The sequence below is a fragment of the Euprymna scolopes genome, chromosome 11 (assembly GCF_053919585.1).
Source record: "Euprymna scolopes isolate OS-2025 chromosome 11, ASM5391958v1, whole genome shotgun sequence".
Taxonomy (NCBI): domain Eukaryota; kingdom Metazoa; phylum Mollusca; class Cephalopoda; order Sepiida; family Sepiolidae; genus Euprymna; species Euprymna scolopes.
In genome coordinates this window covers 72190145-72217473 of record NC_136492.1, presented here as the reverse complement: position 1 = coordinate 72217473, position 27329 = coordinate 72190145, and the positions used below count along the sequence as shown (strand labels likewise).

At 34.2% G+C, this 27329-nt stretch overlaps 1 protein-coding gene across 2 annotated transcripts in view; it reads right to left on the bottom strand.

The window, feature by feature from the left end:
- Positions 1-27329, bottom strand: part of LOC145287902 (arrestin domain-containing protein 2-like) — an 867795-nt gene that overhangs the window by 6023 nt on the left and 834443 nt on the right. For both annotated transcript variants that reach the window (XM_080135843.1, XM_080135842.1), the window contains one exon: positions 11914-12191. In XM_080135843.1, the coding sequence (XP_079991969.1) occupies positions 11934-12191 (258 nt within the window). In that variant the 3' untranslated portion in view covers positions 11914-11933. The remainder of the gene's footprint in view (positions 1-11913; positions 12192-27329) is intronic.

Here is a 27329-nt window from a genome sequence, read left to right as displayed (position 1 = left end):
CCTATTATTCCCGCGTATCATTACGTTGTCAAGAACACACTTATTATATAAATGTATTTATTTTCAGATAAAATATATTTTCTCGCTATATACTTAAACATACGCTATAAACTGTAAAATAGACCCTTGCCCTATACTAGCAGGGATACTTGACGTTGCCCGGGATTAAATGATGATCGACGAATTTTTCACATGCCTATATTTCTATTGTCATCGAAACTGGTGAAATCGCCCATTTTTTAATCAAATCGATTGATTGCCTGCTCTACTTGGAGACCCATTGTGGTGTACTGGAAAGAAGCGTCACATGCCAACTCCTAGTTACTTAGCCCACAATACACTGTAGTCTACATTACACTGTAGAGAAACTACTGTTTAATTTATAAATTTATTTTATAGATAATGGATTGAATTAAAGTTTAAAAAAAAAACAAAGTATCATGGTTCAATTTTTCCTTTGAACAGAATCGTTCATTTCATATAAAAGAACTTTCCGTTGATTTATATACCGGGCCTTTCAGCTAGTGTTGTAATAGAACTTCTCAAGTGCACTTGTGATGTAAGGTGTAAATTTGTTTAAAATCGCTTGTTCCTTCTTCCATCAGATTCCGATACAAAACCGATCTAAGAACACTGCCAGGTATATCAGGTACGTTCGTGTAAAACTTCATAAAAATCGCCCCCGCCGTTTTCGAGCCCATACCGAAAGAACACACACGCAGAGGCACACATAAAGTTTTTTTTAATATAATAGTAGAATAGTGATTAACAACAACTTAGTTACTTGTACGCATTACAAATAGGCGTTTTATGAAAGGTACTTGAACCAAATGCTGAGAGTAAAAACCACGGAAAGAAAAAATCGAACAGTAATCTTAACAAGCAACTAACTTCGTATGAGTATAGATTCTGAAATCAACTCAGAAAATTACATCCCTTTTCAATAAAGAAGATGCCGTTCATAAATTTATGACAATTGGTTCAACGAACTATTGCCTTGTAATTCTCTATTGTTCACTTATGTTCCAGTGCTCTATAATACAACGGAGGGTCGCAATATTGCCCACCAGTCATGGGGACTCCCGTTTTCTGCTGATCTGGGCATTTTGTCAGCATCGAACGGCTGTCAGGCAGCGACTACTTTATAAGCAGCTTGAGGGCGCCCAAAGTCTTCTTGGGCTATTTAAAATCGACCATGGTTTACGGAAAGTGACATTTCCGAAGAATCAATAAACTATGCGGGTCATATTCGTATCGCCACATGGTTTGCTTTTTGACATTTTTTCTCTCCGATTCATCGACAAGAGACCCTCAGATTTAAAAATTGCGAGCAGGTAAACTAAAAAGCGTCGACAAACGAGAATCGAGTACAGTTAAAGCCTGGGACGAGCGACAATATCCACCACGAGCACAATGACCGGATCCTAAAATTTAGTTATTTCTTTTAAAGATCTGAAATATTTGGCCGAATACGTAAATACACACATCGTTTGCTTATTATTTAGTTACTTCCTAGGATTGCACTTGGAAATGATGATGGGTAATCATAACGGATTGTTGTGCATGTTTGCGTTTTCTGGAAAGGATAGGCTCAATTATAGTTTGAAGATCACTGCAGACACATTTCTCAGTCTTTGTAGGCATCTAGTTATGCGAAAAAATATCGAAATAACAATACGCATTCAGTTTACGACCGAATCTCTGGTAAATTCGCGTCGACAGGAAAAAAATGGATGTATTAGAAAATAGGAATTGCTGAGTATTTGTCATCCTTTCCAAATACGATGAAGATAATCGTCTTATTTCGTGGGTTATGTTCTGTTATTGTGTGACTGCCAAGCAGATGAGTAGTGTAAATTGGTGGTAATGACGAAGTTTTTAAGTCAAATTTACATACATACATACACACACACACACATACATAGACTATTCCGTTTGATTGAATCTGTCTCCTTGGCCCTCTTCTGTTCTTTCTCGATATATATATATATATATATATATATATATATATATATATATATATATATATATATATATATATATATAATAAAAAATAAAAATACCAGCGGAGGTTTACGTTATGTTTTGAGAAAAATAGAAAAACCGAATGAAATTATTAAAATAATCAACGTTTCGTCCTTATTTCAGAGGACATCTTTAGGATATTGAAGTAAAAATGCAAGTACTGTACAAGTAGCGGAGGGATGTTTGTTTAAATAGACATTCGGACGAGTTATTTGAGGGCGTCGCTTCCGTGGTCGAGAGATAGAGCTGCCAACTGTAAACACGACAGTTCCAGGTTCGATCCTTGGCTTGGGAGAGGTGCTAGTCTAGCGGCACTGATGAGTTATGATACAACGAGACGGGACTGTATGTCGATGACTATATATATATGTATATATATATATATATATATATATATATATATATATATATATATACAACTATTTTAGCGTAAAAAATCAGCATGCTTGTCTGTCTAAATTAAAATCTGTTGCGTCTTATTGGTTTTAATAAAGAGTTCTAGGTTGCTCCAATGACGTGTCTTAATATGATACGAACTGAGGAGCCGTTGTTCTGCTTTATTGTATATCTGTCGTGCTTTAATCTGTTGTACATAACTAATGAAACCTATATGAGAAGTAAACATGAAAACCGTATTCGATTGTTTTTTTTATTAAGGTCCCAGTTAATGATAATGATTTTTTTCCGAGAGTGACATATAGCGAGTTATTTTATTTTTTTTAAAATTTATTTACTAGTTTCGTTGACATTCTCCTGAGGATAATTGTATCTACCAATTATTTATACAATGTGAAGAGCACAAGCCGTGTGGCGGGGCCGGGGAGGTTCTGTTACTTTGTTTTATTTTGCATTAATCGATACTTTAATCTATCTTGTAGGAAATGTACATGCCACGTTGTCTGACTGTTCCGCTGTTTTATATGTTACTGTCTTCGCCTGTCTACACTTATTGGCGTCACTTCTACCCCATCACCTTAGTTAGTTTTACTCGTTACCTTATTCTTCTAAAAAAAAACATCATTCAATCAAATAATTGAATAAATATCACTTATCGAATTATAAAATGACAATACGATTTCAATTTTCCTTGAGTTTGAAGTCAGTGTCAACATTACTCCGCTAAAGATCAATGACATTCATTGATTTTCAATATCTACTACAATCAATTTTTTCCATCATGTAACCTTAGTTGGTGTATATTCAAATTCTGTGACTGATTGTCAAGATGTTAAATTACCTCCCTTTAAAAAAGACAGTGGTGTGTTCAGACATATCAACCAATTTTGAGGTTGTTTTATGCCGAGACATATTACATGTTATATGATTTACCCACTAGCGCATATGGTCTGTTAGATGATTAAATAAATATATCTCATCAACATCTGTATTTTTCAGAGATATCTATAATTAGCTATACATATTGGAATTCTTTGTAAATATACGCCTACTGTTTGATGTATACTTGTAACAGCTTTCAGTATACTGTAAAAATCTAAGCAGAAAGCTACAATCAATATTATTCAATCCAATATGTGTTGGTAAGTAGTCCTTATCATTATATATTGGAACCTCACGCCAGTACGTGGCTATGAAGTAGAGCAAGTGAGAATTTTGTAGACGATCACATTAGTACATGTATGCATGACGTGGCAGAAAACGGTAATGTACTCACATGCAGGTGACATGACTGAAGCGGAGACAAAAGATCAGCTCACTAGACAAAGCGCACTAGAAATTTAGGTTTCGAACTACATGACGAAAGTGGTGACCTCAAGCGTCTAAAAGTGAGAACAGAGAGTTTCTGGTCAATCTCTTTGGAGAAGCTGTTGGAGATGGTCCAAGAATGAAATGATCTTGACTGAATGTTGTTAACGCCTCTGCCCGTCTGTGCCTATCAATTCCCGAGTTAAAACTAAATTAAGAAGAAATAAGTTTTAGTCTTGGAAGTTTCTCCTTTAAAGAGTAGACTCTCCTCTCTCTCTCTCTCTCTCTCTCTCTCTCTCTCTCTCTCTCTCAAAATAAAACTATAAAAATCAGAAAATTTCCGTTGTGTTGTTTTGTTTTAACTAAATATACGATACGGTCAGCAGTCACAAGAGGATTATGGACCACCAATGCAAAGACAGATAATAGAAACGATGGTCCAAAGAAATAATGACCAGCATCCGCGCATGTATGTATAACTGCAATTATTTTATTGTTTTCTTGATCGCACACGAACGAGAACACGAGCGGTTATTCGTGGGCGAGAAGGATAGGTGCAGTTTAGTTTCTCAGGTGTGAGAGGTACCGTATATAAGTGCGCGTTTATGAGCATATATTTGTGCAACTACCATGTTCACAAAAACTACTATGTACAATTTCGTTGTTTATGGTAAATTGTGACACCTATAAACTTTTTTACGTAGTATATATAAATAAATTATCCTATTCATCTGTTACAGGAGACAATGAATTCTGCGCTTCATGTCAGTTAGTTGGCGAATTGTACTGCGACTGTGAAGGCCTATCCTGTATCGGCAGTCTGTATTGCAGTTGACACAACTGCATGCTGCGTCTTGTTCTGAATATTATAATGCAGGAGGGTGCAGCCTCTACAGTATTATTTTCGGAGATAAGCACTAAAATTTCGAAATTGTAACGACAGCTTTTAAAGAGAAGGAACGACAACGATGTATATAATTAAAACTAAAGATTGCTTGATTAGATATCGATATCTAAACGCATATACAATGGACAAACTTTCTGTCCTGGAACAGACCGCGCCTGTGAAACTCTATACCCTGAGGTTACTTTCCTCCTGACTACAAGACGTCGTTTTCAAGTTCAATGCAAACAAGTGCTTGTCGAACAATCCTCTTGAATAATAAAATTCTACCCAATTTCATTAAGATGTTGTCTCATAGACCTCCTCCCGATACTAATTATCTTTTATCTTCAAGTGGTCTCCGAGCCTATATAAGCAGTGACTGGATTGTAGAAACGGTAATAAAAATGATATACAGTAGAAAATATTCTATAGAGAAAGTAGGATGTTTGCTCCAATCTCTCGTCCCCCTTCGCCAATCTTTCACGAGAAACACCCGTCTGGCTGAAACTACTGTCAATAATTTCCCCCACTCTTTATCTGTGCCTAAATCCAAACGTAGATTCCATGAGCAGAGCTTCTTTCTCAGAAGTGCACGATTGTGGAATTCTCTTCCGTTCGCCTGTTTCCCACCTGACTACAACTTGGATGTCTTCAAGTCTAACATAAATAAATTCCTGACAAACCGCCCCCTTAAGTAAGACACTCTATCAAATTTCCAATACTAATGATTACTACAATACTATTTCATTGATTACTGTACACAAATAACCCTTATCCCTGAGTTGTTCCCGGGCCTTGATAAGTGGTGACCTCCATGCAAAATTAAAAGAACACTTGGCCGAGAACTAAGAGCTAACATGTTTGTAACAGTTTGCGCGCTGGGGTCCGCCAATTCTTTTTTGTTTTTTCCGTCTTGGAAGAAAAACCTGATGCCTGAGAACTGCCTTTGTAGACTACTTTCACAAATGCCGTCTGACTGATGTTAATCTTTTGAGGATTTTGTTACAATACACGTACATGCAACAGCGTACATTTTATTTTGCTTTGCGTTTTTTTTTTGCACTTTCCTTTTATACATATATTGTTTCGGTTTGCGTTTATTTAATTTTTTTTTTGCGTCGTGCGATTTTGGAAATCATATCTCAAAAAATAATCGTATCTTAGAGTAAGTAAGATACAATGTATTGTCGTACATAAAAAATCGTATCTTAGTGCATTTGTATCTCAAGATATTACTGCATATGACATCGACATTGAAAAGTTCGATCATGGTCGACATTTTTATAAAATTTATGTACGGATCTGATGCTCTTTGATAATAGTAAGCACCGTACAAAATTAAATTCCGATTAGATAAAGGGTTACCAACGTTACCAGGGAATAATTTCTGGAATACGTCGTACAATATGAAGAACTACGACTTTGGATTATAATTACCTTGTCAGTTGGAAGTATACAGTATCGTGACGTATGTATGTTCATTAATAATTTAAAAATAACCCTGGGAGGAGACCCGTTATTTCCAAGGATGTAGGATCTTAATATCGCTCTTTATCGCTACTTTCAAAATCCAATTAATTTAAATGTTGGATTTTAAATGATAATGTGAATATGCTTTCTTTTCACACCGAAAGCTGGTCTAATCTCATTGTCGTTGACTTGGCTGTTAAAAAAAATAATGTGCCAACGCTAAAAAAAAAAATACTCCACTTTTTTTTCGATTTTAGTTCAGTGTAAGGCCTCAGAAATAAAAAAGGTATCGTTCTTCTGGCCAATACTTGAATTCTGTATGAGATACATAGATATCCAAGTGTTCAACTAAAGTTCTTTACTTCTCAAACGTTGAGTTAGTAATAAAATTGAGAACATTAATTTTCCTTTAACCTAACGATGAGATGACTCTATTCAGTCTCAAAAGACAACGGATAACCTCTGTAAGGGTAGCTGCGGGTATAATTGTGAGACAAGGGTTGCGCAGTTTTCAACCACAACTCTCCTAACTCTGCTTGAGTTCAGTAGTAAGAAGAACTGATAGATGACTGGAAACAATGCCGAGATAAGCGGAGGGCACACACTGCACCCGAAATCGTCAAATGATCACCTATTTTAGTACTGACCAGGCTCAACGTTGCTTAACTTTGCTGATCTACAGGGAACCGGTGCGTCAACGTTAATTATGCCGTAGTAACAAGTTTACTGTGTAGAATAATTTTTGAGGTCACTTCATCTTATCAGATAACAGAATAAGGATTCATCAAGTCTGATAAAGTATTTAGTTGATTACTTTTACATGAGGTAACATCACTAGGATGAGATGCACAACCCAGTTTATAGCTGTGTTGATGGGATTTTAATTTGGCTTCGAATGATGTCTTATTTTGAATATTTCTCCATGGTTTACTTGTAGAGTTACATATTTCCATGTCAAGTTGTCTGGACGAACATTTTAAAAAGAGACCAAAAGAGGATAAGTACTAGCAGTTAATTTGCGTTTGTATGTGTGTACTAATCTGTGCATGCATTTTTTCTCCGTGTGTGTGTGTTGTGTGTACAGGTGTGTGCATCACAACGTCTCTGTGTGCTAATGTGTATGTTTTCTGTATATGAGTGGGTTTCTCTACGAGATGTAGTGTGTATGATATATGTGTCTACTGGTACTATGTGCTATTCAATGCGCACTAGTGTGTGTTGTGTGTGCGGGTACATGTATCACAATGTCTCAGCCTACTTATGCGTATACTTTCTATACATGAGTGGGTTTTAGTACGAGTTGTAGTGCATACTGATATTTATGTCTACTTGTACTATATGTTATTCAATGCGTACTAGTGTGTGTTGCGTGTACGGCTGTATGTATCAAAACGTCTCGGCGTACTTATGTATGAATGCGTTTCTGTATGAGTTGTGTTGCGTATGGATATATGTGTCTACTGGTACAATGTGCTATTCAACTAGAATACGTGATAATTGTCTCCGGTTAATTAAAAGACTATTGGTCTCTTCGACATCAAAATATTCAATGAAAAACCGACAATGGAATGTTATTGTTAACTTATGATTCAATAAGATTTGTTTACGCGTAAAAGAATTACAGCCAGGAATTATACACATAATAAACAACACCTGGGTCCCGGTCCGTATACAAACTACCACAACTGCATCCATTAGTGCTGGCATACACAGAGGCACATACGCCAGCGCACACATATATCTCCGCACACTTACACAAGCACCCACAGATTTACACACATCCGCAATGAAACACGTGCACACCAGTATACACAAGTAAACACACACGTAATTATGCAACACATTGACATCAGCAAACATAGATAGAAGTAAATACAGAGATGGACGCATGCACATCATACATACACATACACACAAACACATACACATATACAAATAAGAACATACCGTCACCAGCGCACAATTACGTAAAATTGCATGCACACACGCGCATATAAAAACAGAAGCATATAGCAACACATCTACACAAAGATACTCATATACCAGTACACACACCAGCTCACAGGGAAAGAAGCTTAACTAGGAGTATATAGATATGGGTGCCTCACTATAATGACTGAACAGCGCGGGACTTCCATTTGATGAAGAATGACTCGTTGTAGTGAGTCAAGATCAGGGCTTACTCACAAGTGGATTAAAAAAAATGACTGGCCTACAAGCAAATGGCCAATACAGGTTTTTGCCATTCAGCGGTTGAGAGCCCAAGCCACCTAATACCTGCATGCCCAATCTTATTAACAGATGGTCTTTACACTGTCCGTTACTACAAAGTATGCAAATACTTCCATTGGAAGATCTGTGGAAAGATGTAACTTGACAGATCTACGAACATCAGGGAGCATGAACCACCAGCGATAACATCAAATGGAAAAGTGATCGTGTTCTATGACAAAGACATACAGGCAGTCAGATATATAAAAGAAGAAGTCCATACAGCCAGATATTGGAGTATGGAACAAGCTCGAAAGAACTGCGCTCATTATCGATGTCACAGTACCAAATGATTATGACCTTGATAGAGCAGAACGGTAAAAGATAACAGAATTTCAGGACCTGAAAAATGATCTACAAACATGGTCTCTGAAAGAAATAAACATTATACCGGTTGTGCTAGGAGAAACTGCTTAATAAAAAAGAATCTTCAGAAATACTTAGAAGCAATACCTGGAAGACCAAACTGAAATCCAAATAGCAGCCATAAAGGGAACAGCGTCTATTCTTAAAAGAGCACGCGGATATAAATCTAAATCATAACTTGATCTCTTAAAGCTTACTGAAGTAAACTAAATTCTAAAAAGCGCACATGAACATATAACACATGATCAAACGCATACGCATACGATGGAACTCGTAATCATAAACACGCACCTGTGCTTGCATATAGCAACACATTTACGGCAGTATACACAGATAGCAACGCCTACATCCACTTTAAGAAGAGCGTCTACATGCAAAGCACACCGACACAGAAGCCTACACACACATGCACATACATACGCAACATAACGCACCCATGTAACCATTCTCATACGCACGCACAAACTAGATAACGCATACATACAGACGCAAATTTTATATACCGGAACATACACACAATGGCGGATATGCACACATTTTATAAAGCAATGAATAAAATGACTAAATAAAATTATGCTTCGCCAATGTTCGCACTAATCTAATTTATAAAACTCACTATGTCTGTTTGTCTGTCTCAATATTTTCCAATTCTATCTCTACCCAAACTAAAGTCGTAGAGCGGCGTTAGGGGCCCTTAATGACAGGATTCTTATAGACCGTTCGTCTATGAGTCATTCGCCGGTTAAAATAGTTTTTAAGGGGTAAAAAATGTGTCAAAATTGCAAAAATCGTTATACTTTTTCTACATTAATCTTATTTGATTTGTAATCAGTTCATATGCATGTTACGTTGATACAGTGGTAACGTTACCAGCCTCGAATGTTACAGTTTAGTTTTCGGTTTCGATTCTAGTTGATGGCAACCAAATACTTTTTTTTACTTTTGAAGTCACGACTTTATAATAATAAATACAATATCCAGACAAATTAAAACATCATATTTAAGCGTATTTTACGGTCTGGGAACGCCTCCCTCCAACCTGCTTGTATTTATATTAACTCACTGAATTACGTCTTTACTTTAAGTTATGCACTGTTTTCAGAATTTCTAATAAAACTATTTCTAATTAATTTTTATAATATTGTTTTCTCACTCAACCATTTTTGCGTGGCGGAATAAATATACACACGCACGCACACACACACACACACATACACACACACACACACACACATATATATATATATATATATATATATATATATATATATATATATATATATATAAAAGGAACTGTGCGTGTTGTATCGGAAATGACTGGGCTTATTTTTTTGGAAATTTCACATGATGTGTCTTGAAGAATTCTTACGTAGGGTTTGTATCGGAATGTGTTAGATAAGTATTGAAAATCGATAATCGAAAAAAAATCCGATTAAAAAAGTAAGTCCAATTTGGACCAAATTTATACGACTTAAAAGCACAAGTGAAATTAAGAAGTTTTATTACCGCACAAACAGAAATGCCTATAATTTACAATCAACGGTGGATTCTTTGATAAGGCAGGGACGCGTTAGAAAAGAAAGTCTCTGCTAAGAGCACAATAGAAGTATGATACGTCTTACTGGTATACTGCGAACACCTAACTAGAGCAGGCAATAGATAAAAAAATAGAAGATTTCACCGATTTCGATGACAATAAAAGTATGGGAGGGTGGAACATTTGTTGATCCTCATTCAATCCCGGACAATGTCGGGTTGCCCTGCTAGTATATGCATACATCTCAGTATACATACATAATAATCACACTGATACACCGGTTCCCGTCAGGTCACCGAAGTTAAGCACTGTTGAGCCTAGCTAGCATTCAGATAGGTAACTATTTGGAAATCCTAGGCGTGGTATGTGCTCTCCGCTTAACTGAGTATTGTTTCTAGTCGTCGTGAACCTCCACTTGCTACTGGTATTTGAAAACGCCGACTCAGGAGAGATGTGGTTAGAAACTGCACAACTCTTGCCAGAAAATATCCACGCGGAAGTACCCTTACAATGGGTATCCATAGTCTGTCAAAGAAGGAGGCTACTATATCTCTCTCTTTTTCCCTCTCTCTCGCCCCCCTCTCTCTCTCTCTCTCTCTCTCTCTGTATATATATATATATATATATATATATATATATACACGTCTTTATTATAAAAGTGGGGGTTATATTACTGTATTTCTTTGCACTTTAAAATCATTTTTAACTATATGCAAATTTTAATTTAAACCCCGACGAGCAGCAACGTCGCACATTTCGTTCTAAAGCCGGAAAACATTCTACAGCCTACCTGCCCAAACCATTTGCCTTTCGAGATCAACTTCTGCTTTTTATGTTTACTACACTCTACCAACATCCAGACATTTTAATACAATATGAATAGATATCTTGTATTATTCCCTATCTAGAAAGCTTACTACCAATATGTTACTAACAACAACTGCCTGTACACTTAGGTTGCAATACGTCTAGTTCTGTGTGAATAAAATTTAAAAAAAAAAAGAAAACAGTTTTATAGTTCTAAATTCTGGACATAAGGGTTGATTGTTTGTATTACTAAACTACGGCGAAAAAAAACAAGAACAACTCCAAGAATACGAAACCATGAACGGAGCCAGTAAATTTTCTCCTTTCTTTTCTAAGATGGTGACCAACATGCCTGACGAAAGTTGAAGGCTACATGAACCGAAACGTTTCACAAATAATACTCAAGATAAGAACTATAGTCTGATCAAAACAAGTAATAGAAAAACAGTTTTATTTGTCATGTCATTTGCTGGTCGAACCTGGTGATTTTTATTTACTTTAATAGCTTCTTTTCTTAGGTTGGTTGTTTTTGTCATTCTCTTTATTCTCTGTATTTTTCCGGGCTGTATTAATATGTAGAAAGTTAAATGTAATTTGAACAAACACTTATCTGCACAACTCGCCACTTAGGATGCCTCATTAAAATTTAGTCCTTTATCAGAGTCTCATCTTACGTCTCAGTGGGAATCTGTTTGGTTTGGATGTTAATAACATTTTTTAAAAATAAAGCCAACCTCGTGCTAGGCGTACTTTAAACTGAGTTTTCTTGCAGAGTCTTACTTATACATTTAATTTTGGCGAGCGTGTTGCATTACGTGTTGGCAAGCGTCTAACAATGTCAACTCACCAAATGAGCGGTCCATATAGTCAGGGTATATCGTCATCCTCTTCCCAGGGTGGTGCTGTAGGCAGCATGTGGTGATGAAACGAAGTGTCCGTGAGAAATAGTTGGTCAGACGATGTATCACATAAAAATGGGCTGAACAGTCGACACGATTCGGTCGGTGATGGGAACGCAGGGTGATAAAACGTTGCGTGGTACACATCCTGAAGCGGTTTCGTGCCGATGATAATGTCCACAGGAAGCTTAATCTTGCGAGCTAATCCCGATGGCTTGATACACAGCTGAAGGAGAAAACGGGGAAAAAGACAGTAGATATTATTTCCATATAATATTTTATTTGAAAAACAGTTATGATTACATATTAAAACCATGTAAACACAATATTTGAACTCAGTTCACTAAAACATAAAAGTTGCACAAAAAAGGCGGAAAGTAGGATTGGGAACAGTTTGAGTATATCCTAAAGCAGTTTCAATCAAATTTCTCAATAAATTCACCAATTTCCATTTTGTAACTCCAAACATGCCCGACGAAGAGACGTAAGAGCCGAAAACGGTTTCTGAAATGTTACGTTCCTGCTCACACTAGAGAAACACATCAGATGATTGGTCCGCAAACACAAAATAAGTAATGAAAAACAGTGTAATTCTTATTTAATCAAACGTGCATCAAAGGTAAACATGCACACAGACACGCATATATATATATATATATATATATATATATATATATATATATATATATATATATATATATATATAGTGGAGATGGTAATTGAAAAAAACCGAAGAAAGTGCTCAATACTGTTGTAAAGCAAATATGCGTTTTGTTTTTATTACCGTATCTTTCTGTTAAGTTACATTATTGTTTCGGCTACACGGCCGTTTTTTTTTTTTGGCCGTCTGTAGCGCCCTCAGAATTTTACAGAAATGTTCGCTATTTTGGAATGAAAGAGTTGGAAGAGTGGATGTAGTCAGGGGGTGCAAGGAAGGCGGAAGAGGAAGAGAGGAAGGGGACAAGGAGGGAAGGTGGGGGCGTTTGGTATGTCGATAATGTTTTAGTTTTGGGGTTTAAGGAACTTGTGGGGGAGGGTCTGCGAAGTTCATTTCTGGTGTGGCTCAGGGCATATGGATACATGAGGGGAAGGGAAATATGTGGGGGTGGGAGTAGGGGGTTACTGTACGTTAAGACTTTAAAATTCGAGTCTTAGTGTTAAAGTTTTTAGCGTCTCGTTGGTGAGGAGATTTCTTGGTAAGTATGTCTTGAGCTGTTGTGAGGTGATTTCTTGGTAAGTATGTCTTGAGCTGTTTAGAGGCGGGGGGGCTATGATTCGGTTTATTTATTTTTATTTTTTATTTTGTTGTTAATTGTTTGGAGAGGGTCAGCTAGCGGTCGCAGCCACGGGTACACACAAACTGTAGCCGAAACAATAATGTAACTTAACAGAAAGACGTATATATATATATATATATATATATATATATATATATATATATATATATGTATATATATATATATATATATATATATATACTAGTGACTGACAATGTTTTATGTTGTCACCATGCACACTTTTAATATGAATGTTTTGATGGTGGAAAGAAAAGCAAATAACGTGAGTGTGCAAGTCGAATGATAAAAGTAACGGTAGAGGGGGAGACACATGGCGTTAAAAATTAAGAGATAATAGAGGAAAGAAGAAAGAGAAAACGAGAAAAGAAGAAAGGGAAGAGAAAAGTAAAAGAGAAATACAAAAAAAGCGGAAGAGAGATAGGCATAGAAATAAAGCAATAGGATAAGAGAGAGGGGGCGAGGAGAAAGAGAGAGAGAGAGAGAGAGAGAGAGAGAGGGGACGTTTGATGGAAAAAGAATGGATATCATGAGAGTTTCATAATGTATATATGTATGTATATACGTGTATATATTCATTGAAATCTGCAGCAACTGAAACTGCTTAGTGCTGCTATTCTATATGCTAACAATCTGAGATGTATAGGTTTGTCTGAGGCATTGTCAGAACACAGCCATAATAACATATTTAAACGATGTGTCTTTTCATTTCGCTACTTTAACTTCGCCTACAAATGTTCTGCGGGTCATTGTGGCTGAAACATCGAATATATTTAGATCGCCTGTGAGTTCGATTTGAACAATTTGTTCGCAATGTTACATCGAATATTCTGATGAATTATTAACTGTTCTGTGTTTCTGAACGCCTTTCCCTCTGATATTCATAAATGTTAACCAGCGATCAGTTCTACTGTATGTATTCTCTCCTACAGCCTTGGGCGACGTTTACTATAACCTAATTTAATCACGATTTGATATGGCGGTAAATTTGAAACGGCAATGTTTACTTCCATATAATGTGCCTGACATCGCCAATGTATTTAATCGTGTTGGTTGCTAGAATTACGATGAACTTGGAAACACATCTATATATATATATATATATATATATATATATATATATATAATAGGACGACAGGAGTATGAAATGAAGTCACAAAACTATATATTGCTAAATATAGAATGGATCATTTATTGAATAATGGAACACAAGCAAAATTTGGGGGATAGAAGGGACTCTTTATGCCAAGGCATTTTGAAGCCTAATGCTTCTCATAAGAAGAGTAGAGGAGGTGCTAGGTAGCATAGAGAAGAGGCGGCGTCTAGCGTAGGGTTCATTAGGGCCGAAAAAGATTAAGAGGAAGGTTGGGGAAGCTTTAATAAATTCTAAATAAATAACTGAGAAACTTGTTATATATAGTATGATATATAAAATTGTATATGGTCTTTAACGTAGTGTTGAGTTTAAGGGGTATTGGAATTGAACTCTCTCTTTTCCTCTTACGCATTAAGCTATATATATGTATATGTGTGTGTGTCTGTGTGTGTGTGTGTGTGGGTACACTTCTTTAATGAATGATGGCACAGACGCACCACATATTAACGCTTAAAATGAATCAAAGTTGCTAATCATAGTAGGAGCATGTGACATGTACGAGTCAAATTAAAGAATCGTAACACAGCAAAACAGTGAGATGTGGATAAACTAAATGAATTACTATACCTAACTTGTGTAGGTTGTATTCTTCGGTAAGGGAGCTCACTGGCAACAACTTTCTGTACATAACTCTTCCTTGAATATAGATGTAGCTTTAAAATTGCGAATGTTTAAGGAATAGTACATTTCTCTTATGATTTCCCATCGTTGATGGTTCAGTCGATACGGCGCTTGATTGTTTATGTCAGTCAAGGAAAGACTTCGCTCTCCATAGCGAAGATTTGCGATACGAAGAAAAGGATCTATCTATCTATCTATCTATCTATCTATCTATCTATCTTCCTCTCTCTCTCTCTCTCTCTCTCTCTATATATATATATATATATATATATATATGTGTGTGTGTGTGTGTGTGTGTGTGTGTTTGTGTGCGTGATTGTGTTGTTTGTAATACAGTAAAACTAATTTGGACTCCTTTCATTTGGACTTCTTCTAAACCTGGACTTTCTCTAAACTTGAACTGTCTCATCATTGAAATTGTATTAGCATATCTGATGCGGAGTTGCCGTAAAACTGTTTACATGGTTTAGTCAGATATTGCGCAGAAATGTTAATATTGGTAGTATGTAATTAGTGTAGATTAGCTATTGATAATTAATTTACACTAACTGTAATTTTTTTTCAGATTTCTGTATTTAAAATAGTGTAAGATAACCCATCACAATGGCTTGCAACTCTAAAAGAAAACAAGTGACACTGACTTTGCTCGATAAACGTCAAATTATAGAAAAATTAGATACTGGAGTTGAAAATAGCGTTATATTGAGATATTATAAGATTGGAAGAAGTACACTGTTTTATATCAAAAAGAAAAAGGAGGAAATATTGAAGGCTGCTCCTTTCTCTCCAAATAAAATACCTGTCAAAAGAAGGGCATTCGCAGACCAAAGCAAGTTGAATTCGAATACTGCATGATTGGTTTGTAGCAAAACGGAATGAAGGTGTGGCAATTATCTGGGCCCATGTTAATTGCTAAAGTAAAATCTCGTAAGGAAGAGTTAAATATCGCAGAAGATATAAAATTCAGTGAAGGCCGGCTAAGGAGCTTTAAAAGTAGACATGGTATAAGACAATTAACAATGTCAGGCGAAAAACGGTCTGCTTATACACACGCAGCATTAGATTATTGTGACAAATTCAAGACGATAATTGCCGATTATGGTTTAACACCAGAGGATGCTTACAACGCTGATGAAAGTGGCGTAAATTGGAAGTGCTTACCTACAAAAACATTAGCCGGATCCGAGGAGCAGAAAATAAAAGGATTCGAATTAAATAAAGAAAGACTAACAGATGGTATGCGCTAATGCTTCTGGAACTCATAAACTTAAGCTTCTTGTCATCGGAAAATCAAAGTGTCCCCGAGCATTGAAAGGCGTTTCGCCTTTGCCAGTATCCTATTATTCTTCACGAAATGGATGGATAAATCAACAGTTGTTTAAAAAATGGTTTAAAAATGGGTTTTGCAAGAATTTGTACCAGTTGTCCAGAGGCGTTTTCTTGAATTAGGTAAACCTGATTTAAAGTGTTTGCTTCTGTTGGACAACTGTGGAGCAGATCCTCCTGAGTCAGAACTAGTGTCATCTTGCGGGAATATTTTTGTGTGCTACTTATCACCTAATGTGACGTCTCTCATCCAACCTATGGAGCAAGGGATTATTTGGAACTTAAAATGTTTCTACAGAAATTATTTCATGATGAATATGATAAATAGTACCGTGAGTATAAGCGATTTTCAGTGCTATTTTACTATTAAAGATGCCATATTTTCTCTCGCAAGTGCATGGAATCATGTTCGAGCAAGCAGATTAACAAAAGCATGGGGTAAATTATCTGAACTGAAAGAATTAGGGAATACATCTGGTCGAGAAAAAATTCTTGAAACCAAACGGTTACCGACCAACCACGTTGTTCTTCAATCACTTAATGCGAATGATATTGCGACAAGATGAAGAAACTACTGATCAATATCCTGAAGGTAGTAATGGTGATGAAAATAGCGACACCTCCCATTCTCTTGCCCCTAATAGTAATAACCAAGAGCACTCTGGTGAAGCAATATCATGGGATGTTGGAGAAAATCTACGGAGACGGTTATAAAATTTCTAGAAAAAAGTCCTTACTTTAGTTACAACTACGTTTTGCAAGTAATGCTATTATGAAGAGATATAATTATAAAGAAGCTACACAACCAAGAAATTGTAGATTTTCGTGAACGCTTACGGAATACAATGTCAGCGCCCGAGAGCTCAATCGATGAAAATAGAAACTGCAATGAGACTCATTCTATGAATTACTAAAAAAAAACTGTATTCTACATAAATGTATGATGACTTAGGTAATACATACCTAACAAGTAAGAGTAGATTTAATTTATTTTAAATGTTTTTGTTCCTGATAATAATATTTAACAATCCTTACTTGCAATATATCGTAAACTCAACTTAATATATACTTGAAGTATCATATAGCAATGAATTTCATTTACTATTTCTTAATTATTAGAAAATTAAAGTTAACTGCAGCACATTTTTTATCACAAAACTTGAACAGCATCCTCTAATTTGAACGAAACGGCTGTCCAAATTATAGGAGTTATACTGTATTTGGTATACTTGGGTAAACATAAGTACATCAGTGTCGTTATTCAAACATGAAGTGTTATATTTATTAAAATTTGAATAAAATGTGACTGTAAGTAGCCAATGAGCGGCATATAATTGAAAATCAAGAAAATACTATATTTTTGTTCTGTCCACTGTTCCAGTTAGAGACCTAATACCATGTTGATATAACCTTTTGTAGCACTGAATCTATCTATATATCTATCTTACTCTCTCTCTCTCTCTCTCTATATATATATATATATATATATATAGAGAGAGAGAGAGAGAGAGAGAGAGAGATGCATGAATATAAAGTACATTTATATGAATAACTGCATATTTAAACTTGTTATATATAAAGTATTTTTGCCACAGTCATACAAATGTGTATATTTTGAAATGATGAAAATACTGACGCCCACACTTTCTGTTATTGTGCATGTTTTAGTCGACAGAATTCGACTATATTTCCGTTCATTCATCTATATTTTCTACGACAAACATAACGCCGCAGTAAAGCAAATTTGAAAACGAAATGTCATATTCTTTACATATATTCGAGATCCTCCCCCGTTTTCATATTTATTGCAAATTCTATAAAAGTAACAAATTTCACCTTTTTTATTATTTACTTTCTTCGTTTCATATCAAAATTTTCTTGCTGCCGTCTTGCGACTAAGTTTTTAAAAGCATTCCTAGATGAAGAAAAGAATGGAATCGCGTGTTTTTACCAGACATTTTTTCTGTGATTCGTCTCCGTTTACGCAAACGCATGTTGCAATGTTCGCAGTGTTCAGCTTATATCGACATAATACAAGTTACAGAAATGCTTTCAATATTTAGTAGATAAATATACTCTCAAATACACAATCAAATATATAAATAGGTGAATTAAAGGAAGAGAATAAAATCAATTCTTAAAGAGGAAACTTATCGGGATAATATAAAGCTCCACAATTTTTTGGAGCTTATATAGGAATCAGTAAAAAGAGACAATGAAGGTATAAAAACTATGTAGTAATATATATAGAGAGAGAGATTGGTCCATTTATTTAATAAGGGGGGTTTGGGCAAAGAGAAACGCTTTATATCAGGGTATTTTGAAGCCTAATGCTTCTCATCAGAGAAGTAGAGTAGATGCTAGGTTACATACCGGGGAGTCGACGGTTCTATGCGACAAAACTACTCGAAAACTTGCAGGCTTTTTGAAAATGATAACAATATGCTATGGTTAAAATTTTATGACAATTAATAAAAAAGAACCTATATTTCAAAATCAATAAAATATGCTCAAACTGCCTACATTTGTATATATAGTGTCTTAGCAGGCCAGCTTTAGTTTTACTGCTTTTGTTGTTTCCCCTGTGGCCTTGACAGGCCTCTAATATATATATATATATATATATATATATATATATATATATATATATCAGAGAGGCGGTAGCACTCTCTATATAGGGATGGCCCGTACACGCCTATATTCGCCTACAAAACAAAACTATCAAAATCTCAACTAAAATCAACTTATAAGTTTAAAAAAGCACATATTCTTACAGAGAAGTGTCTTACGAATCCAGCGAGTGTCAGAACGTCGGTTAAAATGTCAAAAGAGAGAAAAAAAGGGTACAAAAATGGCCAATTGTTCTTCTTTCTTCTTTCTTCTTTCTTCTTCTTTCTTCTTTCTTTTGAGACGATGTATCTCGGTGTACGAACGGTCTCTGACAACAGTTCAAGCATCAATCGACTGCTCTTTACACGGAGAAGTACAGTGACCCATCGCTTTTTAGCTAACTCCATAATTAAATAAGATTACGTGTAATAACAAGTTTTAAACACTATATACCCAATGTAGACAGACCACTTCGAACACGGAACTTCTCTCAAAAGGGACAGCTCCAAATAATACACCGGATGCTCACAGACGTTCCAGTTTGCCAGTGGCCTATATTTCTTGGACGCTGAATATTTGAGGTGAACGTTAAGGTTTTTTCTTTAAACAGTAACCCACCAGCGTTAATGAAACCACGAAATCTTTATCTCAGTTGATCAAAATTGTTATAAGAGTAACCTATCAGCAAGTACGACGTCAAAAAACAATGCTATAAAAACAAATAATTCTTCAGATTTTGGACTGTAAAATATGTACAAAATGTCAATGCTGTGACCAGGATTCGAACCTAAATTAGCACGGCCACAACGTGGGGTCCTAACCTCTAGACGATCACGGCTAACACTGACGTCTGTCGCTCTTGGCAGAAAGACACATGACTACTGTCAAACTATTGAAAAATAAGGGGGAAACTTGAAATTCTCACGCATGCGCAAAAATACACTATAGCAACCATTGTTAAATGCAGCTGAATCTCTTCGCTCGCTAAGAAAAGTAGATCAGACCAGTTCTTCTAAGAACTCACCAAACGCCAAAGGAAATAAGTTAAATTAACCGCAAAAGAAACTGCAAGAAGGTCAAGAAAAATTGAATAGTGAAGGTATGAACATTTTAGAACTTTATAATACTCTAACTGTTTTATCAGAGAGGCGGTAGCACTCTCTATGTAATATAGAACCGATGGAGGACCAAGAGGCAACTCCTAAGGCCCAAAACCCAAAGACCTAAAACCCAACAGGAAGCGACCTGCTACTAATGGAGGCGGCAATGAGCCGCCTCCTAAAAAAGACAATACTATCATGAATGTAAGTTTAAAAATAAGACTGTAAGTAAAAATACTAATTAACAAGAATAAAAACGCATTGGAAATGCAAAAGGATAAAAAAAGGATGGTATGCCAAAAAGTATACAAACAAGATAGCTATGAATGGCTAGGCACATGGAAATAGAATTGCATCCAAAGTATAGCCCTATAGCTTTTTACAACTGTAATGATGGCACGGAATGAAGATTGGAGAAAAGTTATAGGGCTATACTTTGGATGCAATTCTATTTCCATGTACCTAGCCATTCATAGCTATCTTGTTTGTATACTTTTTGGCATACCATCCCTATATCCTTTTGCATTTCCAATGCTTTTTTATTCTTGTATATATACATATACGACATTTAATAGAGAAGTAGCTCTTATAATAAATGCGAAATCTGCATTAATGAAAATATATTTAAGCTTATTTTACGACCGGGTATGGCTGCGCTCCCACCCCTGTTAGTCAAAAGCAAAGAAGAGCTAGAACGACTTTTTAAAATTTTATTTTTTTAATATCGTAATCATGACTATTTTTATATAACAGAATCCAGTTTTCATCATCTTTATATTTAAAAAAAATATCATGCATAATCTTCTGTGTCCGTCCATATTTATTGTTGAAAGATAAGCGTGATAAGTACACATTGGATTAGTATTATTCTATCCATTACTGCGCACAATCGTTATGCTTCACAATTTAATTCTCTCCTCACTACTCGAAGTCACTGAAACGAAACTAATCGATAAAAACAGAAATAAGAAGTTGATTAATCACATTTAAAATGTAAATAAAAACAAAATTAAAGGAAAAAGAGGAACGTTTCTTTCCCATAACGAACAATCAGTCAACCAATCGCGAACAAACTCTTCACTTTTTATTTTTATTTTCATCAATGGTCCTGGATATGAGCTTAAACTATATCCGATGGTCAGGTCCCAGCTTGCGGGCTTTGAGGAGGGTCGAGCAACCCCTTAATTGCAATTGCTCCCAGGTCCACTCTAACTCGGAGTCGTTTTACCGTTAGGGTCCCAACTATAGGTTAAATATCAACTGACTTGAAAACAAAAACACAACATTCTATTTAAATAATTTTCTTTCAAATCACTGGATTCGGCATTAAATAACCTGAAAAGGGTTGATATGCCGTTAAACAAAACACAACCAACCAAGCAACCATTTTCATCAGTCATTACTAATGTTAAGCCTCCCTTCTAATACATTTGCAGATAGTGTCAAACTTGCTTAATGGTTATTATACTTTACTCACTGATATTAGGTTTTGGTTTCGATCTCGGCTCGAGTATTTCTTTTACTTACAAGAAGTAAACTGTTTAAGAAAAACAAAAAAAAAAAAAAACACATAATACTCCCATGCACATGCCTCAGTTTCTTTGGGCTTTTTTTTTTACTTCATCATTTTTTTAAAAGAATTTAACGCTACGTTTAATGCCTACAATAATTTTGATTTAAAAAAAATAAGAAATACGCATTAATTAAATTATAATTTTTATGCGTATTTTACGACTGGTCAACGCCGAGTGGCCTGCTAGTATAAAATAAATTTTCATATATTTTCTTACTTTTTAAATGAGTGATTATTATCAACATTGATCCTACTCCTCTTTATTCATAAAATAAAATTTACATACGTAATTCGTTCATATTCCTCATTTAGATTAGATATTTTGAAGTAAAACGAAAACAAATTAAGACAATCTGTTTCGTTATTTTTGAGATGAGGATCGATAATTCTTATTATTACGGTTATTGTTCTCATCTTGTGTGTTATTTGAACTAGATTTTAGTCGATATGACATCTTACATTCCTCGTTTTCATTTTGTCGAATTCGAGAATTAGAACCAAATTTCGAACGAGCGATAACAAGGATGCAATTATGAACTACTTACTACTTCAACTCGGCCATGTCTGACGCAACGAAAGCATGCACCGGCCGCGAGTTAAATAAAGGCTTCCGTTCCAAATTCAGTGTGAACTCACGAGTTCGGCAGAAAGATCCCCGAGTTCGACAAGATACGCCTGGGGAAGCTCGGAGGTGGGGTCAATTGAAACATTGTGCGAATAACACTTAAGATGAGAAAGCTAGTCAAAAAAAATCAATCAAAAAACGTAGAAATATTTCCAAAAGTAAACGCATGACTATATTTGAAATTATTTTAGCCTACATCTTTCATTCGTCAGGCTTCATCCTTTAATAGGTCAGCATTCGCCTAAGTCAGATAAACACAGCTAGTTTATAATTAGTTTTTCGGGATGCTGATAAAATACCTTTAACCTTGACCCCTGAACTTCTGTCTGGTGCTAACGTTTATCGATCCATTTCCATTCTTATGAGATCGCTAAAACTCTCGTGTATTATTCTTTTATATATATATATATATATATATATATATATATATATATATATATATATATATATATAACTTAATGTTTATCATCAGTTTTATTTGTTTTAATGCGTTTTTCTTTTGTAGTTTGTGTCTGTGAAGTCATCTAAACATCCAGATCGTCAAACTAGAAAATTAGATTAATAATACATCAACTATATTTTCAAAAGAGTCTGCGCAAATTCAATCAATAAAGTAAAAATGGACGAATAAAATCGCAAACAAAAGGACACATTACGAAATTATAGGATAGGATGAAAACATTAAATAATCAAATATTTTTTAAAATCAGTTTTATTTACAAAATCGAAAAAATAAAAAGAATCGGTAATACCAAGTGTAGTATTAGCCATCGGCGGCCTAAGTCGACTTCCATTGAAAGTTGGAAGTTTCAAAAGAATATCAAATTCACACACTTTCGTCAGGCAAATGTATACCACGGTCATGAAAAGATGACATACACGCCTGGTACGTCCAAATACTCATCCATGTGGTACGGGCCTGGATCAACATAAATTAACTTCAGTGATCTAACGAGAAAACGGTGCGTTAACGCGATAGTGCTGTATTTAGATGTGCAAGCTGTTTATAAAAATATCCCAGCGTTACTGAGAGATTAGATTGACTCAATAAATTAGATACGCCAACCATGAACTATTGATTTTTTTGGTTGTTGTTTTGTTTCACGGCATATCAACATTTTCGGGTTATTTAATGTCGAATCCAGTAATTTTTAGTAATGTTTTGAAGCTTGGAGTTTTTTCCTATATTCAGATATTGGGTTATGATGTTTAGTTTATGTTTTTGTAGAAGAAAATTGTTGCTTTCTGAGTTTGAGTTTTCAGAACATGCTTGAGTTTTGCAAAGGGAACAGAAGAAGAAAAAAATTATAACATAAATATGGTGCATTTAGGTCAAGAAGCAACTATCTTTAGACAGTCTGATCTGGTTGCACCTATTGAAGATTAGTACTACAAATTATGGTAATAATAACATTCAAACAAAAAATAACAGCCTAAAATGACTGGAAAAATAATGTGCCTTATTAATTTGTTGTCTAAATTTTGTTATTTGGACACTTGGTCTTATAGTTAGTAGTCATGTTAAAGAATAACATGTTTTGGGTTGATGATTCAATCCTCAGTGCGGACAGTACGATACAATTGTAAATTAATTAAGACTTCAATCTAGTCATGATTATGAGAACGAAATCATGCCCCACCCCCACCCGTGGATTAAACTCAGAGTTCCGTTTGCAATTTGATGAAGATTGTCGAGTTTAAAAGAAAGATTTCCAAATTGGACAAAATACATCTGGAGAATGTCAAAGATTACACTGACCGAAACGTTTTGAAAGATGAGAACATTAATCCAAATACAAATAATCCAAAGTAGCAGTTCCCATTAAAAAAGTTAAGAAACATAAATCTGACACTGGTTTTTGTTACTAAATCTTACATATTAAAAATATAAGTATTACAATAAAAAAATAAGTACTACAATAAAATAATACGTATCGCAAAAAAGGATAAGTATTACAAGAAAAAATAAGTATTACAATAAAAAATTAGTATTTCAATAAAAAAATAAGTATTACAATAAAAATATAAGTATTACAATAAAAAATAAGTACTACAATAAAATAATACGTATCTCAAAAAAGGATAAGTATTACAATAAAAAAATAAGTATTACAATAAAAAATAAGTATTACAATAAAAAATAAGTATTACACTAAAAATAAGTATTACAATGAAAACATAAGAATTAAAAAGATACGTGTTACACAAAATGATAAGTATTACAATACAAATCACAGTATCCCAATTTAAAGATAAGTATTACAATTAAAACTATTAGGTTGGTGCAAAAATGATGTCATATTTTAACGTTCAACTATATATATAAAAACGGCATTATTTTTTGTAGCCATCTAATATAAGTATTACAATAAAATGATAAGTAATATAATAATCTGAAAAATATAATACAACAATAAATATTACAATAAAACAATGAGTATTCCAATACAAATAAGCATTTCTATTCAAATGTAAGTATTACAAAAAGTTAAGTATTACAATAACAAGTTAAGCATTACAGTAAAAACTTTAGTATTACAATAAAAACTTTAGTATAAAAATAAAAATACTAGTATTACAAAAATGTATTACAATAAAATAAGTATTACAATAAGAAGTAAAGTAATAAAAAGTTAAGTGTTACACTAATAATAAGCATTACAAAAAATAAGCATTACAATAAAATACAAATATTACAATAAAAATAAGTATTACAATAAAGATAAGTATTACAATAAAGATAAGTATTACAATAAAGATAAGTATTACAATAAAAAATAATATTGCGATAAAATAAGTATTACAATAAAAAGTTAAGTGTTACAATAAAAATAACCATTACAAAAAATAAGTATTACAATAAAATGTATTACAATAAAATAATCATGAAATATGAAAATAGAATGCAATCGAAACATGATTACTTTTACCAAATTTTTCTTTATATTCTGTGAGTCTTACAATATTGAATATTATCTCCAAAGCATCTGATATCAGTTAGCCAATAATCTCTTTTTTGTAGACTTTTCATGACTAATTGCCCGATGTAAGATGACCTGGGGACACTGCAGTTGTTTTCCGGATTCAATATGTTTCACTTTAAACGAGTTATTGAAGAGGCTGATAAAAACTAACTGTTTATACACATAAACACATACATGCACATATGTTATGCAAGAGCGAGCGATAAAGAGAAAGAGAGAGAGAGAGAGTGGGAGAGTCAGTGAGTGAGAGAGAGAGGGTGTTAGAGATAAAGATAGATAGATGAGGATCATTATATAGCTTCACACACTCTTTTCTATTTGAGCAATCTCGTGATGGACCCAGGTTTCATCCTGTGTAATCAGCTTTTTGAAAAACTTTGACTCATCTTCTTGGCACATCTACAAATTCATCTTCGAGCACTCAACGCGTTCTCGCTTCTGGAATGGTGTGAGCAACATGGGAATCTATCTTGAAGACACCTTATGCATATGCAAATGGCCATGAATGATAGTTTTCACAGACCCTGTACTTATCTTGACATCTTAGGCTATTTGGCGAATAGTAATGCGCCGATCTTCCAATATATTTCATCTTTCACTTCACATTTTTCAAGAAAAAAAACAACATATTATCAGCTGTTTAGTAGTAGATAAGGAACTGAATCATCTAATAGAATGACTATTTTAATTTGCTGTTTGTAGCAACAATGTAATCTTAGCTGAAATTTATGTTTGTTACCGAAAGAAAATATTCCGCATAAAATAAATTTAATAGAAATAAAATGTATTGTTCTTAGTAACACACAACAACGTTCACCAAAACAAAAATATTAGAGGTAATAAAATATACGTTTACCAAATGCAATACAATTTGCGCTTAAATTCGAATACTCGATACATTTTTTCATATATATATATATATATATATATATATATATATATATAGAGAGAGAGAGAGAGAGAGAGAGAGAGAGTAAGAGATACATATCTAGGTATAAATATAATTATTTATAGTGATATATATATATATATATATACATATATATATAGTATGAGAATTATAGTTAAGTCAGCGCTTGGCAATCTCCATCATAAAAAGATGAAGAGTATGTTTTCCTTCATCACTCACTGAACCATAATATGTAAGAACGTAGTCTATATTTCATAATGTATTTTTGTGCATATATCTCTGGCCCAATCTCGCATGACCTCTTCCGTTTGCCTCTGACCTCGTCCTTCCAAAACACACTGCAATTTTCTTCGCAATGCATTACAGCGATGGCAAAGAAAATATCTGTGAATAATCTGACTTATTTTGAACTATGAAGCACGAGTTGATATTTCTCCAAATTTATGAGGCCGCCTATCATAGACCTCATTTCTCTTTCACGTTTTCACATATTTATAGGTTTGTATATTTATAATGTCTTACTTTTTTTGTATGTTCTATGTTGCTTATAATTACACTTTTTGTTTCGTTTTCTTATATTTTTCATGTGGGCATCTGTTTAGTTTGCACTTTTTAGCTGCGTCAATATTTGCCTAAACTTTTCACAGGCAGATTTTTTCATTTCTTTTTTCCCTTGAATTATTTTCGCATGATATTATAATTTTCTTCTTTATCGTAATAAATTTTAATCTTTTTTCATCGTTATTTATTATTGTTTTTTTTTCATGACTTTCACTAAATATAATAGTAATGACTCCATTGTTTTTTTTTTCTTTTAATGATTATCACTAAGAAAATAACAATAACGACTCCACGTTTCCCTTTCGTTATTATTTTGTTTTATCGTTTGCTTACACTTTTGTTAAATTTTTGTAACAAGTTTTTTCTCGCTTTAAATAAAAATTTCAAAAATCAAATTTCAATATTACTATACTGTTAGGATTTGTGTTCCTTGATAGAAGCACTGGTTGAGTTTGGATCGAATAAATACGTATCAGATACGTTCGAAGCCAAAACAACGCATTATTACAAAATAAACAGATATTTATTTTGCTTGAAATTTATATTGAAATTTATAAACATATTACGAAGATACACTTCATCATCAGTATGTCATTCTAAAAT